Source organism: Amborella trichopoda, chromosome 9, assembly GCF_054954075.1.
Source record: "Amborella trichopoda isolate Santa Cruz 75 chromosome 9, AtrichopodaSantaCruz75HAP2 v2.0, whole genome shotgun sequence".
Lineage (NCBI taxonomy): Eukaryota > Viridiplantae > Streptophyta > Magnoliopsida > Amborellales > Amborellaceae > Amborella > Amborella trichopoda.
Genome location: NC_142344.1, coordinates 8,176,761 through 8,192,560, shown reverse-complemented (window position 1 = coordinate 8,192,560; position 15,800 = coordinate 8,176,761). Strand labels below are relative to the sequence as shown.

Below are 15,800 nucleotides of genomic sequence, written 5' to 3'. Positions count from 1 at the left end.
CTCTCTCAAATCTTTATGGCATTACACTATTCAAACCCCAATAAGATTTCATGTCTAGAAAGATAGAGCTGGATAAATCCTGAGAACATTGTATACAAGTGGCTGACTTCCAACTCTCTCACACACTGATACATGGGGCAATTGTTGGACCCTCTCTCGTTTTGCATGAAAACTTGGGTTTAGCATAACTAAATCTTGTGATATTTATCCATTCCACTTTCTTAAGTGTTCTAAGAGTTTCTTTTATGAAGATAAAAACCTCCAAATACTAGTCATATTATGGAGGGAAAAAAGAACTGACAAGAAATGCAAATCTTGAAACTATTGTTTCTGAGAGATTAAATTCCATAGATTCAGGTTTGTAAGGACAGAAAATTTCTTTTAAGAGCCTCAATGGAAATGCAATGTTAGAGTGTGTTTACAAAACTTACTATGAAGAAACTAATTTTTCCTAGCTAAGGCTCGATTAATTGGACAAACTCTTCTAAGCATAATGGCATCTTAGATGGATAAAGCTGTTATCTAATAGACAGCAGGATTTCAGTTCTCTTTTAGGAAGTAATGCCCCGAGCATAGTTGTCTCCATTTAACTATCTGTAATAAATTACAGGTTCGAGGATGCCAAAGTATTTCTTAACAAAGGTGTATCAGGCATTTCCAAGCAAAGAGGGCTCATCTGTAGATGAAGTCCAACAACAAATTAAGGAAAAATGAAATAAGCAAGAAAAAAGTGACTCCTTTCACCTGTGTCCATGTCCCTTAAGACACTTAATGATTTCTTTCATATGTCTGTCATTTTGTTCCTTGCATTACGAGAAGCTTTTTGTAGCCATAGTTCTTGACAAGAACTGAATGTGGTTTTGATTTTGCCACAATTTTCATTGATTTAGAGGCTGCTATTTGAAGTTAGCAATTGTCAAATTGGGAGCATGGTAAGCGTTAATATATGAAAAGGGTATAGATAAACTAGAAGGAAGTTGGTTTGCTGCAACAGTATTTTGCAGATGCGGTTTTATGTGGAAAACAAGTGGATCATTTCAAAGACCAAGAACTAATCTCTAAACAGTTCTTTTTCTCATAAAATGAAATAATCTACCACAAATTCCAAATTTTGAAGCTTTCAACCACTGGGTTACATAATTTTCTGATATGGGATTTCCTCAAACATTTCAAAATATTTAGGAATATGCAATCATATCCATTTCTAAGGTATGGGTTTGCAAGGAAGACATTCCAAACAATTTTCCCGCAACCATTGTAGGAAGATATGTATTTGAGATAATGGGAACATCTCATAGCCTTGTGATACACAGTTAAGTAGATAGAACCCTAAAGTTTTTATATCCGAAGATACTTGACTAAATTCTGAAAAGATATGTCAAGTACAAAAATAGAATTATATGCCACATTTTTTTGGGTAAGTAATTATATGCCACATTTGAATTTCCACAATATGTTAGTCTACCAGTGACGTAAGTTTTGGACTGACCGTGAATCTAAAATACAGAGGAGAGAGAGAGAGAGAGAGTCTCCATAGCTATTATTAATGTCTCACCTGAATGGCTTTTACAAAATGAAGGAGAAAAGAGAGAGGAAAAACAAAATAGGCAATGACATGAACCCATATATGCAACAGCCCAACATGGAAGGCTAGAGAAAGTTCACAGAGCTCTGATATGTTAACCCCATTTGCCAGTTAGATGGAGCAACATTCCAAGCATAGGTAGTCTGCTGGTTCGTGTAAGAGGTGACCCTAAAGGACAATTCTTGGCCAGCAAGGTTGGAGAAGGCTTGGTATGAGGCTCCCCAATTATGGCTCATACTGATCCACCCGGTCTTGGTACCTTTCACCGACATGCTTGCTATGTCTCCTGCCCCTCCTACATTCATCACATACACCAAGAGCCAGTACCCATTCCCTTGAAAAGTGAATTTTAGCCCTCCCTTCCTTATGCAGGGTACCCTGAAAAGAAAAGTTAACCCAAGTTTCAAAATATCTGGTTTTCTAAATTCAATACTTTTTTAGTTCTCATAACCAACCTTATTAGGTCTATAGATATTAGAATTTGGATGATGAAAGCTTTTCTACAACCATAAGAACTTTTAATTTTTAAGTTTGATTGGATTATTATCAGATGTTTTTCATAAACATTGTGAAAATCACTAGAAAGTGCAAACAAGCATAGGGACATATTCAAATAAGAAATAAAAAGCTTACGCAAAACGATACAAGTGCATAGAATTCAAACCCTGAACCTGATATTCAAAACTAAGAGATGCAAACCACGAGGCTACAAAGTAGAGACAGCCTGATGGATAAGTAAGTACCTACGATACATGACTGGGACAATGCCAGCCTTCCACTGGGCTATCTGCATGAATGCAGGCTTTGACATGTCGAAATGTGTTCCAGGGGGGTTGCACCAACCACCATTGTTCGAGTCTTCGGACCAATTTGGCGGGCAAAGGTTGGTGGCAGTGACAGTGGTAATGGGGGATCCATTGAAGCACCACTTTGATTGCACGCACCGAATTTGAAAACACGTGCCGCAGCCATACCCATTGTTGAATAGTGTGGTGCTAAGTGCGGCCGTTGAGGTTCCGTACCCAGTGTTAAACAAGTTGCCATATCCACAAGCACCCCCTGTATAAAATGTTAAAGTAGATCATAAAAATTGAGGGCATGGTTGCAACTTTTTATTTTGAAAGGGTTCTGGGAAAGGACAGGCAAAAATTTCTGGTTGAGAACAAAGCTCTAACAAAACTTTGGGTTGCATGCATTGTCTTCTTATTATTTTGAGAAAGTGGAATGATCAAATTTTGGAGAAAGAAAAGGGTTGAATTAACCTCAAAGAAAGAGGAAGTTGAATTTTTAGTGGAATTCACTATATTTAAGAAAAAAATGGCATGAATTCATTTACATGGAAGAAATAACAGCATTTCTAATGAGGTTTTTCGATTTAAATTGTTGGGACGGATTTGTTTTTTATATTCTTTCTGAATTGATATGTGAAGGACCCATGTGGAGAACTCGTTTGCATCTCAAAAGCACGGTAATTGTTGAAAGTCTGATTAAAACATATATGATGTTGTGAGATGATAAGACTTGTTTTCATTGGTCAAAAAAATAGAGAAATAAGACTTTTTTTCATCGTATTTGTCTTGAAAATATGGCCAAAACGAGCTCCACCCAAGACACTCCACCGATGTTTTGGAAATCGCCTCGGCCAAGCTACTCCACCCTTAGCGGAGGTAAATAACTCAACCGAGTCGGTACTTACGACCTTAGAAAATGAGATAAAGTTAAAAAAGGAAAAAAAAAAATATATATGGGTAATAGAAATCATTAGAAGGTTAAAAAGGTGAAAAAAAATATAGATAGAGGGGTTCTTGGAAACTTTGATTTCAAACTCAAACATTACAAAAAAAAATTTAAAAAAGAAAAATATGAAATTTCCTAAATCATCTTAAAAACTATCAAAATCATCTAAAAACTTATAAACTTATTTCTAAATAATATGATAGTGTTTTCATTTTTCTTTTTCTTTTTCTAATTTTGTACTTTTTCCTTTTTTTCTTTCTAATTATTATCAGGTGGGCCGAGTTATCATGGAGCTCCCCCAGTGTTACTCGGACCAGCCCATGATACTACACTCCACAATAGAATCTATAGAACGATAACAACAACAAGGATGCAAACCTTTTCTTATTTCCTTACGAGAAGTCAAAATACCACATGCTCCCGCAGGTGAAAATCGAAAATCCTATTGGGACCCCAAATTTGCGACGTATCCTCCTCAACGTAGCAACCAACCTCAAAATCTTTTTTTTCAAAAAGTTGGATAATACACATTCTATATGGTCCCCAAAAGAATAATATTGTATTGTTACAAAACATCTAATAAGTTGGATAATACACATTCTATATGGTCCCCAAAAGAATAATATTGTAAGAATTTGTTACAAAACATCTAATTTTTGGATAGTCAAATCTAAATAACACAAACTCAAAATCCATTCCTTTTCAATACTAATCCTGCTCTCTGGAGAAGTAAATGTACAGTATATGCTGCCACAGGAAAAAGCTATATGCACTTTAAAAGAAAACCGTACTTTTTCGATGGTAATGATCACAACAATTGAGAATAGGACTCGACTCATTGTGGTAGCACCACTTGAGCCTCAATTAAAAGGTCATAGCCTCTATTTTCAATGACACTTTAAAAAATGATCACAACAACAACTATGATAAATGTACATATACAAACAATATATTACCCATGGTGTCAGATGCTGATTCATCGCCATAGAAGGTGGCATGAGCAAGCTTCCATGGACTAGGGGTGTACCTAGCCATGGTCACAGCCGCAGTCGTGAGCCATGTTTGGCTGACAAAAAAGCTCAATACTAGGAGGCGGCTGAGACAAGACGAGTCCATTAGGTCCAGGTATTGGTGCAATGGGTTTGGTTGGGCTTGGTCTCTAAGGTTGTTATATAAGGTGTGGCATAGGCGTGGGGCGCATTAAGTTGACGTGCACACAACCAAACCAGGGTCTTAGACACATTAGAAAAAGGGTTGGTCGGTTTAGAAAGAGGTGGGTCAGTTTAGTGTGAAATAGAAAAAGGAGATATGCATTTGACATTATAAGGTACCAAAACATTTCATAATTGTTTAGTGAAAGTCGATAGTTCTAGAACAAGTTTGATTGTTTCAAAATTATTTGAAGGAGTTACATACTTTCCATGTTTGGTTTGAAGGTGAGAGAAAGAAGGAGAGCGATGCATTGGTAAAGGCCAACCTATATTTTAGGGCTGAGAATTTACCTGGATTTTCGAACCCCATCTGGATATAAGTATGGATTCAAGATTTGGATCAGATTGTTGGATTCGAATCAAAATTTGGATCCCATGAATTAAAATATTATATATATAGATAGTATTTTTTGTTATATATTATTTTATAGATATAAAATAATTTTTAAAATCCGATTGGGTCTAAATCTGGATCTAAATCTCATGTACTCTTCAAATCCAGAACTTGATCAACAGCCGATTAGGTCTTAATCCATATCAAGATGCAAGTATACTTTTTAAATTTAAATCCAAGTCTCGATGGATCCGGACCCGATCCAACCCATTCTCAACCCTGTTATATTTAGGAACACACAAACGTATGGGGAGAGAGCATCTGTTTAGACCAATGGTTTAAAAACCGGATCGGTGACCCGGATCGGGCTTTTCAAAAATCGATCCGGATCGGCGAATCGGCGATCCGGATCGGCGAATCGGCGATCCAGATCGGAATCGGGTGAATCGGTCAGAATAAAGCTTCAAAAAAATCCGAAAAAAATTTTAAAATTCATTATAAATATTGGTTTTTAGGAATTCAATAAAAAATGAGGGTACTCCATTAAGAATTTTCATGTTTTTGAATAAATATGCGAATATTGATATGTTCTTTCCCTGCATGAACCGCCATTCAGCATTTAATTTACAGTATTTCGTGCTCATCCCTACACTGTTGCTGTTGGGACTCGATATGTGAATAATATGGCTGGGATAGGGTGGCCTCAGAATCATCATCTCTCTCGTTTTCTCTTTGAATAATATGGATTAAAAAAAAAAAAAAACAAATTTTCAAAAAAATCGATCATGGATTAAAAAAAAAATCACAAATTTTCAAAAAATTCTATCATGGATTACAAAAAAAAATTCGACCATGGATTAAACAAAAAAAATCACAAATTTTCAAAAAATTCAATCATGGATTACATAAAATTCGATCATGGATTACATAAAATTCGATCATGGATTACATAAAATTCGATCATGGATTACAAAAAAAAACAAACAAAAAAAACAAAAAATTCAATCGTGGATTACAAAAAAAGAAAAAAATAGTTCGATCATGGATTACAAAAAATTCAATCATGGATTACAAAAAACTCTATCATGGGTTACAAAAAAAGCAAAAAAAAAAAAATCAATCATGGATTAAAAAAAAACAAACAAACATTTCAATCATGGATTACAAAAAAAAAACAAACATTTCGATCATATATTACAAAACATTCGATTATGGATTACAAAAAATTCTATCATGGGTTACAAAAAAAAAAAAAAAAACAAAAAAATCGATCATGGATTACAAGAAAAGAAAACAAACATTTCGATCATGAATTACAAAAAATTCTATTATGGGTTACAAAAAACCAAAAAATTCGATCATGGATTACAAAAAAATCTATCATGGATTACCAAAAAAAAAAAAAAAAAAAAATTCCGTACGGAATCGCCGATTCACTGTTCGGACTCGCCGATTCCGTACAGTGAATCGGAGATTCACTGTACAGAATCGTCCGGTTCTCTCTAGAACCGGACGATTTCCGATTTTTGGGCGATCCGGTTCCTTTTTCACTATTTCCGAGTCGAACCGGGCGAGTCCGGTTCGACTCGGCGTTTTTTAAAACGCTGGTTTAGACAGATAGGTGCTGTCTGTGAACAAGTTGTGACATATCCTAATAACAATACGGTCTATACACGCACTAACAACAGTACGGTCTATAGACTTGAGTGATAGGGGAGAGACCCAGGAAGTCAAAACTGTGTGTGATTATTTGAGGGAAGAAGTTTCTATAATACCTGGGCTTTGTTCAAAAAATAAAGCCTCCTCTCAAATCCTTGGCCAGAAAACACTTTCGGCAGAAATCTTCACGACGGTATTAAAATCAATTTCTAATACTGACAATAAAATTTGAAATTAAAAAAATGGTATATATTTTGTGGATAAGTGAACACTTATTTTTTGGGCAAAATAAATGATCTAGATAATTTGCTATAACTTGAAATCTTAATTTTTTTTACAAACAAAATGTTTAAGTCGAAATGATCCATACAAATATTTTCTAATGCTTAAATTGCAATTTTCGATGAGTTATAAGGTGAAGTTTTACTTATTTTGATAGGACTGCAGCCATATCAAAGTATTTTACTTACTTGAGACAAAGAATTTGTAAAGGCAAAAGCTCAGGCATATCCTAACAAGAGTACGGTACAATGAGAGCGAAAAGGGTGGAGAGCATGATCTTGAAAATGTCAAAACTCGTGTGATCGTTTGACCTGGTTTGTGATTTATGTCTGCCAAAAGGTACCCCATTAGGAACAATGATAGCACCGTTGGAAAAATCGGGCGATTCAACCGCTAACCATTTGGTTGGTGGCCGGTTTTGGTTTTGGGTGATTTTGGTAATCAATCGATATTTTTGAAAAGAATATATATAGGAGTGGATTCTGTACGCCCACTAGTTGACTGCTACAGTAAACTCCAATGACCCAGATTGAATCTGGGCCAATCTGACAGTCACAACTTCTTTTGGTATTTGAATTTTAATTTTTTTTCTATAAATCCAAATTACTTGAAATTTTAGGTATATATTCTTCTCATCAAGGCGCACCTAATAAAAATATAAAAAAATAATCCTCAAAATCAAATTGATCAAAATACCTCCAAAACTTTACAGGGGTATTTTGGCTTTTTAGGTGCGCCTCACTAAGATATACATTTCCAAATTTCAGATCATTCTGATTTATAAAAAAAAATGAAAATTTAAAAACTACCAGATAATCATGACCGTGTGATGAACAGTGGATAAAATGCTTATAGGTGAAAATGAACCGTTATTTCGCCTACCCTCATCACCATCCAAAGTTCATCGCACGATCAAGATTGTCCGGAAGTATTTTATTTTTAATTTTTTTCTACAAATCAGAATGACCTGAAATTTTGAGTGTGTATTCATAAAAATAGGCGAATCCATGAAAAATATCCAAAAAATATTTTACATGAAAATATTGACCACAATACCCCTAAAAATTTTGGGGGTATTTTGGTAAATGTTTTTTTACAAAGTATTTATTTTATATTTTTATTAGGTACGCCTCACTAAGATGAACATACACTCCAAATTTCAAGTCATTCTGATTTGTAGAAAAAATAATGAAAAATAAAATACTACAAGAAAATCGTGACCGTGAGATGAACTTTGGACGGTGATGAGAGTAGGCGAAATCACTGTTCATTTTCGCCAATAGGCGTTTTGTAGTATCTTCCATATATAGAGGTGAAAATGAATAGCGATTTTGTAGTATCTTCCATATATATATATATATATCTAGAAGACACTAAAAAATGCCTATAGGCGAAAATGAACAGTGATTTTGCCTACTCTCTTCACTGTCTAAATTTCATTACACGGTTACGATTTTCGGTAGTGTTTTATTTTTCATTTTTTTTATACAAAATGGAATGACCTTAAATTTGAAGCATATGTTCATTAAAAATAGAAAAATCTGCAAAAATATTAAAAAAATATTTTACATGAAAAAAATTGACCTACCCCCGAAACATTTCGGGGGTATTTTAGTCAAGTTATTTTTCACGAATTTTTTTTATATATTTTTATTAGGTGCGTCTCACTAAGATATACACATGCTCCAAATTTCAGGTAACTCTGATGTGTAGAAAAAAAAAATGAAAAATAAAACACTACTAGACAATCGTGACCGTGAAATGACCTTTGGACGGTGATCAGGGTAGGCGAAATCACTGTTCATTTTCACCTATAGGTGTTGGGAAGACTTTTCCTATATATATATATATATATATATATATATATATATATATATATATATATATATATATATATATAATGTGTAATATATTTTTTAATATTATTTACACTATGGTAAAGATTAAAAATTGTTTTGGTCATTAATACCCACTTTTATATTTTCCCGTCTTTTTCAAAAAAATTTAAAAACACCCCTAGTTCACAAATTGATTCGTTAAAATCCAGTTTTGAATTAATTTTTAACTTCATTTGAACGTATTTTGTTTTAATCATTCTTTATATGCTTTTCATATTTTAGTAGATTTTTTTTTCAACACTTTTTTGACCGCACGATTAGATCGGTTGAATCAACCAGTTTACCGGTTAGGCTGGTTAAACTGCTTATGAGCCCATGTCCAGTTAACCATTCCAGTTCAATTTGGCGAACTTTGATGATCAGAGAGGAGACATCACTGTTCAACAAATCGGCCGGTCCTACTTGGAACTGGCTGATTAGCCGAGCCAGTTTTGGTTAGTTTAGGTGGTCTAGCCAGTTATTTTTAAGAAAATTTTAAAAAAATATAAAATCCTAAAAAATAAGTGATTTGTTTATAATGTGTTTTTTAATGTTTTTTTATTATTTTGACAATTATCATACTGTGTTTTGGGCATGAATATTTATTTTTATATTTTTCCTTCTTTTCTAGATTATTTCTAATTGAAAAAGTTTATATAAAGTTGAGGCCGAAAAAAATCAAACTAAGGCGCACCTCAAAAGTTCACTAGGGGCATGTTCGATATATAGAAGGCAAACGTTCCCTAGAAATTGGAAGTTCTTCTTTGCTGCGAAAAAAGAAAATCTCGAAGAAAGATCTGGCCATCTATGTTTGATAACTTGTTAGAATGTTAAGGACGTTCTAGGTACCTTAGTTTGACAACCTATTAGAATATTTGGAAGTTATAGGTATTTGTGTTTGATTAAATCTACTATACATGAGATAATACAAATATATATTAATAATTTAAATATAAATACATAATATCTACAACATAATATCATATATAATGCATAAACATGATGAAGAAATAGTGGATCATTTGTTTCTTCAATTTATTTTTGCCAAGAAAGTATGGAAATGGAAGCCTGGTGGCGTAAACAATTTATTATTCTTATGCAGGTTGAAGGGATTTTTTTTTCAACATATGCTTGAAGGTGTTGATTCAAAAAAGAAGAGTTATATAGAAGATTGAAAAATTATTTCAATGATTTTGTGTGGTCAAGAAATAACATATAAATGTAGTTGAGATGAGGATGTTGAGACATGAGATAGATGAGTGTCAAGACAAAAAGGGATAGAATTTGAAATTGATACATTCGAGAAAACTTAGGTGTGGCTCGAATAGGGGGATAAGATGAGATAAAGTAGACTTAGATGGGCTGGTCATGTGCAGTGTAAACTAAGTGCATCATGATATGAATACATTCAGAAGAAGTTAGGTGTGGCACGAATAAGGGGATAAGATGAGATAAAGTAAACTTAAATGGGCTAACCATGTGCAGTGTAGACCCAATACAATATTTGTTAAAAGTTGCAAGTTAGTTCTATTGGAAGGCTACAAAATAGTAAGGAGTAGGTCCAAAAAGATATGGTTGGAAGCAGTAAGAAAAAACATGAGAACTTATAGTCTCACTGAGGTTATGGCTCTTGATAGAGCACAATGGTGGATCAGGATTTATGTAACCTACCCTAAATAGTTTGGAAAAAGCTCTGACGATGGTGATGATGGTAATATTGATCAACGTTTAATATTACGTGCAACACACATGCATATCACTACTATTAGAAAATATGGAACAACTTGGTGTTTTTTTTTTTTTTAATTTGATATAAGCAAATATTTAAATATAGAATGACAAAAATACTCATAATTGTTCTATGTTACCAATACTGAACAACATATTCTCTATTTGTAATATGGAACAACTGAGGTTATTTTTATCATTTGGTTGAGGCCTTTTAGAGGTCAAATTACATAATTATTCGATTGTTCCACATTTCAAATACCGAACAAGGGTAATTTGGATACTTTTAATCTTTTTTTTGATGATGTATCTAATAGAAATAAAAAAGAAAAATATGTCTTCAAATGTTAATAAAGATAATTTAACCCCCTTAATGAATTTAAAAGCAAAACATTTTTTTTTTTTTTTTTTTAAGAGATATCTAACTGAAATGAAAAGGAAAAGTATACCCTCAAATATTAAAATAGATATCTAACTGAAATGAAAAGGAAAAGTATGCCCTCAAATATTAATGGTTTTTATAAGGGGTTTCATTCCTTTACAAAATCACGTGCACACTCCACACCAAATTTACAGAGCGAAAATTCAATTTATTACAAAAAAATAATAAAACAAAAAAATGGAAAAGTTAAATAGAGCCGAGGCTCTTAAAAAATCAAATTAGAGCCTACTTCAAAAATTTACTAGAAGAGGTTGTTTTGTTGCTCGAATATCCTCAAATTAATCATCTTGACATCAAGATGCACGGACATGAGAAAAAAAATGGATTTCAAGTTTTGAAAATAATGCATTTTGTAACGTATTTTTGGACCGTTAATTTTCAAGATTATCAAGTTTTCATAGATCGGTTGACCTACACTATTTTTTAAGCTTTAAAAATTATAAATAAAAATAAAAATATATTTCAAGGTTATCACAAAGATTTTCAGTATTAAAACCACATTTCTCGACACTATTTAAAGGTATGCTCTAATTTGATTGTTTAGAGCCTAGTCTCGATAAAAACCGCACCCATAATAAAAAAGAGACCTTTCTACAATTTCTCTCTCTTGTTCTTTCATACAGCCACACCCCACCAAGAACTACCTCACGCCTACTGTTAACCTCCCATCTTAATGCCCACGCTAACACCTGTTAAGGCAAGAATGGGGTTGGGGTTGGGGTTGGAGTTGGGGTTAGGGTTGGAGTCGTGGTGGTAGCATGACTTATGCCCTAGCTAAGGTCTAGCCTTCCATTTTCACCTATTGCATTCAAAAACCACTAACGATTGTAAAAAAAAAAAAAAAAGGTAGCAGCTTGTCATTCCCACTGAATTGCCACCTGCTAAGGCCCACTCGAAGACCTACGACGATTCGAATGCCTTGTAGGCCCAACTAAAAACCTCAAACACCTAAGACCAACTATACCTAAGAGCTAAGACCATTGATAACTTCTGACACCTAAGACCAACTATACCTAAGAGCTAAGACCGTCGATATATACAACAAAACACGTCGTGAACCTTTTTTTTCTTTTTTAGTAATTCAGTGGAGATGTCAAGCCCATGCTGTTTTTTGAAATTGTTAGTAGTCTTTTAATATGTTAGATAAGAATGGAAGCTTAGACCCTAGCTAAGGCACAACCATCAGGACCCCAACCCCATCCTCACACAACCTTAACTTACATCATCTCTAATGTATTTCTCAGTCTAAAAGCTTATCCAAATCTACACCTTACCATTTAAAGGTAAATCTAAATCTACTGATCACTCAAAAATAAGGCAAAAAAATATGGAAAAAATTTACATAAGGTTGCAACTTTAAAATGTAGAATTACATGTGCACCTCAAAAATCTATTGGAAAAAGTTGTTTTAATATTGAAAACCCCTCTAACTGATCATCTCGACATCAAGATGTAGGAATATGAGGAAAAAAAAGATTTTGAGTCTTAGAAATAGTGCATCTCACAACACATTATCTAGACCGTTTATTTTCAATATTTTCATATGTTTATAGATCTACTTGATTTTAATCATTTTTAAAAAGTTTAAAATTTTATAATTAAATATGAAAATAGATCTTCGTATAATCTTAAGAATTTTTTACACCAAAATTATATATTATGATAAAATTTGAAAGTGCGCCTTATTTAAATTGCTTAAAGTTACAACTTTATAGAAACCACACCCATAAAATATTATCTTAAATCTTCCTATTCAATAAGATTAGGAAGCACAATAATTAGCGTTATCTAACTAAAATCTAACTCAAAACAAAACACGCAAACAATCCCTTATTTCCAAGTTGGTCATGGTGACCAAAATCGTCCAGTCTTTCTCTAAAGCGTGCGGGAGTCGGCAATAATTGTCTAACACTTTAGGCTTTTGATTACGCAGAAGTTGGAAAATGGAATTTTTTTTATTGTGGTCATGCTAGACTATATTCTAGCCTTATCTTTTATCAGTGTAATGTTTTTTAGTGGAAAATAAAAGTTTTTCAAGAGTTTAGTCTCTTGGAATTATAAAATAAATTATTTTATTTTACTTTTAAACCTGTAAAAGAAATTTTGTATTTTTTATAATATATTTTTATATGATGTTATACTCATGGTGGTTTGTTTGAGGCCGAAGCTCTAAACAATCAAAGTAAAGTGCACCTTCAACTTATATCAAAAGATGTTGTTTCAGTACCAAAAATATTTACGATAGTTTTTCCTCTTTAATTATAAAATTGAAAGCTTTAAAAATAGTGTAGATCAAGCAAGATCTATGAACACTGGAAAATATTGAAAATTGACCGTCTAGATAATGCATTACATGATATACTATTTCCTAGTTCTTGTCCATATATCTTAAGGTCGAGATGATCAGATTTAAGGGTTTTTCAACATCAAAACTTCTAGTGAATTTTTGTTTTGTGTGCGCCTTAGTTTGATTACTTAGGGCTCCAATCTTATCTAAATTGTTTCCTTAATTAATAGATATATGTGAAGGGGTAAGTACACAAAACCCCCCATTGCTCTCACCATGCTATTTTTTGCGTGTAATCTAATTACATTGTTACTATTTGGAACCTATGGTTTTTTCTTTTTCTTTGGTCGAAACACAAAACCATACCTTCTAAGGTATTTCTTGAGCACGACATGGTCTAAGAACCAAACTTTATATCGTGCATTTTAAAAGGGTGCGGTTTGTATAGAGTCTAGGCTCTAAACAATCAAATTAGAACCCACCTTCAAATAGTGTTGAGAAATGTGGTTTCAATACTAGAAATCTTTTTAATAACCTTAAAATATATTTTCATCTTTATTTATAAAGCTTAAAGCTTCAAAAATAGTGTAGATTGAGAGATCTCTAAAAACTTGAAAATTGACGTTCCAAAAATGTGTTACAAACTACACTATTCTAAAACTTGAAATCCATTTTTTTCTCATATCCATGCATCTTGATGTCGAGATGATCAATTTGAGGATATTTGGGCATCAAAACAACCTCTTCTAGTGAAATTTTTGAGGTAGGCTCTAGTTTGATTGAATAGAGCCTCGGCTCTATATAAACTTTTTCCCTTTTTAAAAATTTTATAACTTAAATTTGAATTTTTTTTTCTATTAATTGATTTTAGGACAAAATTTATAAAAAGTTAAAATCTTGCACTATAGAAATAAGGTGCACATCCAAATTTTAGTAAAAAAGAGTACTCACAAATTGGAAAACCTTCTAATTGATCATCCTAGCCTTTAGATATATGGATATAAAGAAAAAAGGAATTTCAGGTTCTAAAATTGATTCATCTTGTAACAAGTAATTTGGATCGTCTATTTTCAAAAATTTCGAGTGTTAATAAATACGCTCAATTTGCAATGTTTTAATTTCCTTAAATTAAGGCTGAACATAGATTTTTAATCCATTGTATTGTTTCTAATATTGAAATTGTATCTTCTGGCAAAATTTAAATACACGCCTTCGTTATACAATTCAAGGTTGGCACCTCATACAAACCTCACCCTTAATTTTATTACTCACTTATAGATTTTATTTTATAATTGTAATTTAATAAATGTAAATAATTCAACTTTTAAAAATTTATTTTGTAATTTTATGCTCATAAAAAGGAATTATTTTTAAAAAGTAAAAGCGATTCAACTTTTTAAAAAATTAACCTTTAGTTTAAAGCTTCTAAAATATATATTTGAGAAATAACATGAATATAAAATTTAGCCTTTAGTTTAAATAATTTACTTTATAAAATGTATTGTTAAAATAGTGGTCTTTACTGCCTTTCCCATTAAACGTGTTGGTTATTTTGAAAAAGAAAAAAAAGATAACGGTACATTTCTTTTACTTTTGGCCTTGTCCCCTATTGAGTGACGCATCACATCCACAAGACCTAGCAAAAATGTAAAAGTGGGGCCTAAAGTGCTCCCTTAAAGCATACTACATCATTGATCTGCCTGGAAAATTTATTTAATAATATCTTGAGTAATGATTTATAGATCTAAGATTTAGATATCTATACTTTTAAATAAATATTTTTAAAAATTAAATTTAAATTTTCAATAAAACTTTTAATAGAGGATTCATGTAGCCAAAGGACCATACAATATTTAATGGTATACAACTATTAGTTATACAACTCAAAAGAGAAGATATTATTATCAGTTGGGGATTGTATACAATGAGACCATATACTTTTACTGTAAAGAAGTCACAATTATTTACAATTATGAAATCTGATAGGTTGGGTGTATTACAAAATTCAAAAAAATAATCTTTTAAACTTTGAACTTGGTAAATAAAATAAATGCAACCACCCAATTTCACATCTAATGGTTGATTTTACACCCATTAATCGAACCTTATGGTGTTTATTTGACTTTATAAGGACTCTCCGAACTTACATTTTCTTAAAAAATATTGTTTCATGCGGGCTGGACCGCATTTCTATATGTGCGGTCTAGAAAGTGTAACGTATCCATCTTAAAGATGGATGCAAGTAGGTGTTCCATCTAAAAACAATGAAAACTAACAGTCCAAATGTTTTTTATCATAACTATTATTTTTATTATTTAAAATTTATTTATTTATTCATATTCATCATCTCCATGTTAGAGATTGCATGTCCTTAAAAATTAAATCTTAAAATCCATCTCAAAAATAGATTTATGAAGAGGCTCGCATTTCTACATATGCGGGCTTGGCCGCATAGAAACCAGATCCTTTTTAGGAAGGGTGCAGTTAACATATGGATGCATCTTTAGCTAAGGAGCATCTTCAAATTTTATCATGGTATATAACTTTGACGTAAAATGTTTTTAAGATTATCTTAAAATTTATTTTTATATCTAATTATAAAATTTTAAATTTAAAAAATTGTTAAAATCAAGTGGATCTATAAACCTACGAAAATCT

General features: G+C 32.3%; 1 protein-coding gene across 1 annotated transcript; it reads right to left on the bottom strand.

Moving 5' to 3' along the window:
- Positions 1-1,517: 1,517 nt before the first annotated feature.
- LOC18424132 (expansin-A7) lies at positions 1,518-2,666 on the bottom strand (the record flags this gene model as incomplete). Its single annotated transcript, XM_006828726.4, has 2 exons — positions 1,518-1,963; positions 2,329-2,666. Coding segments are annotated over 2 exons (651 nt in total), but the record flags the coding sequence as incomplete, so codon positions are not given.
- Positions 2,667-15,800: the final 13,134 nt, after the last annotated feature.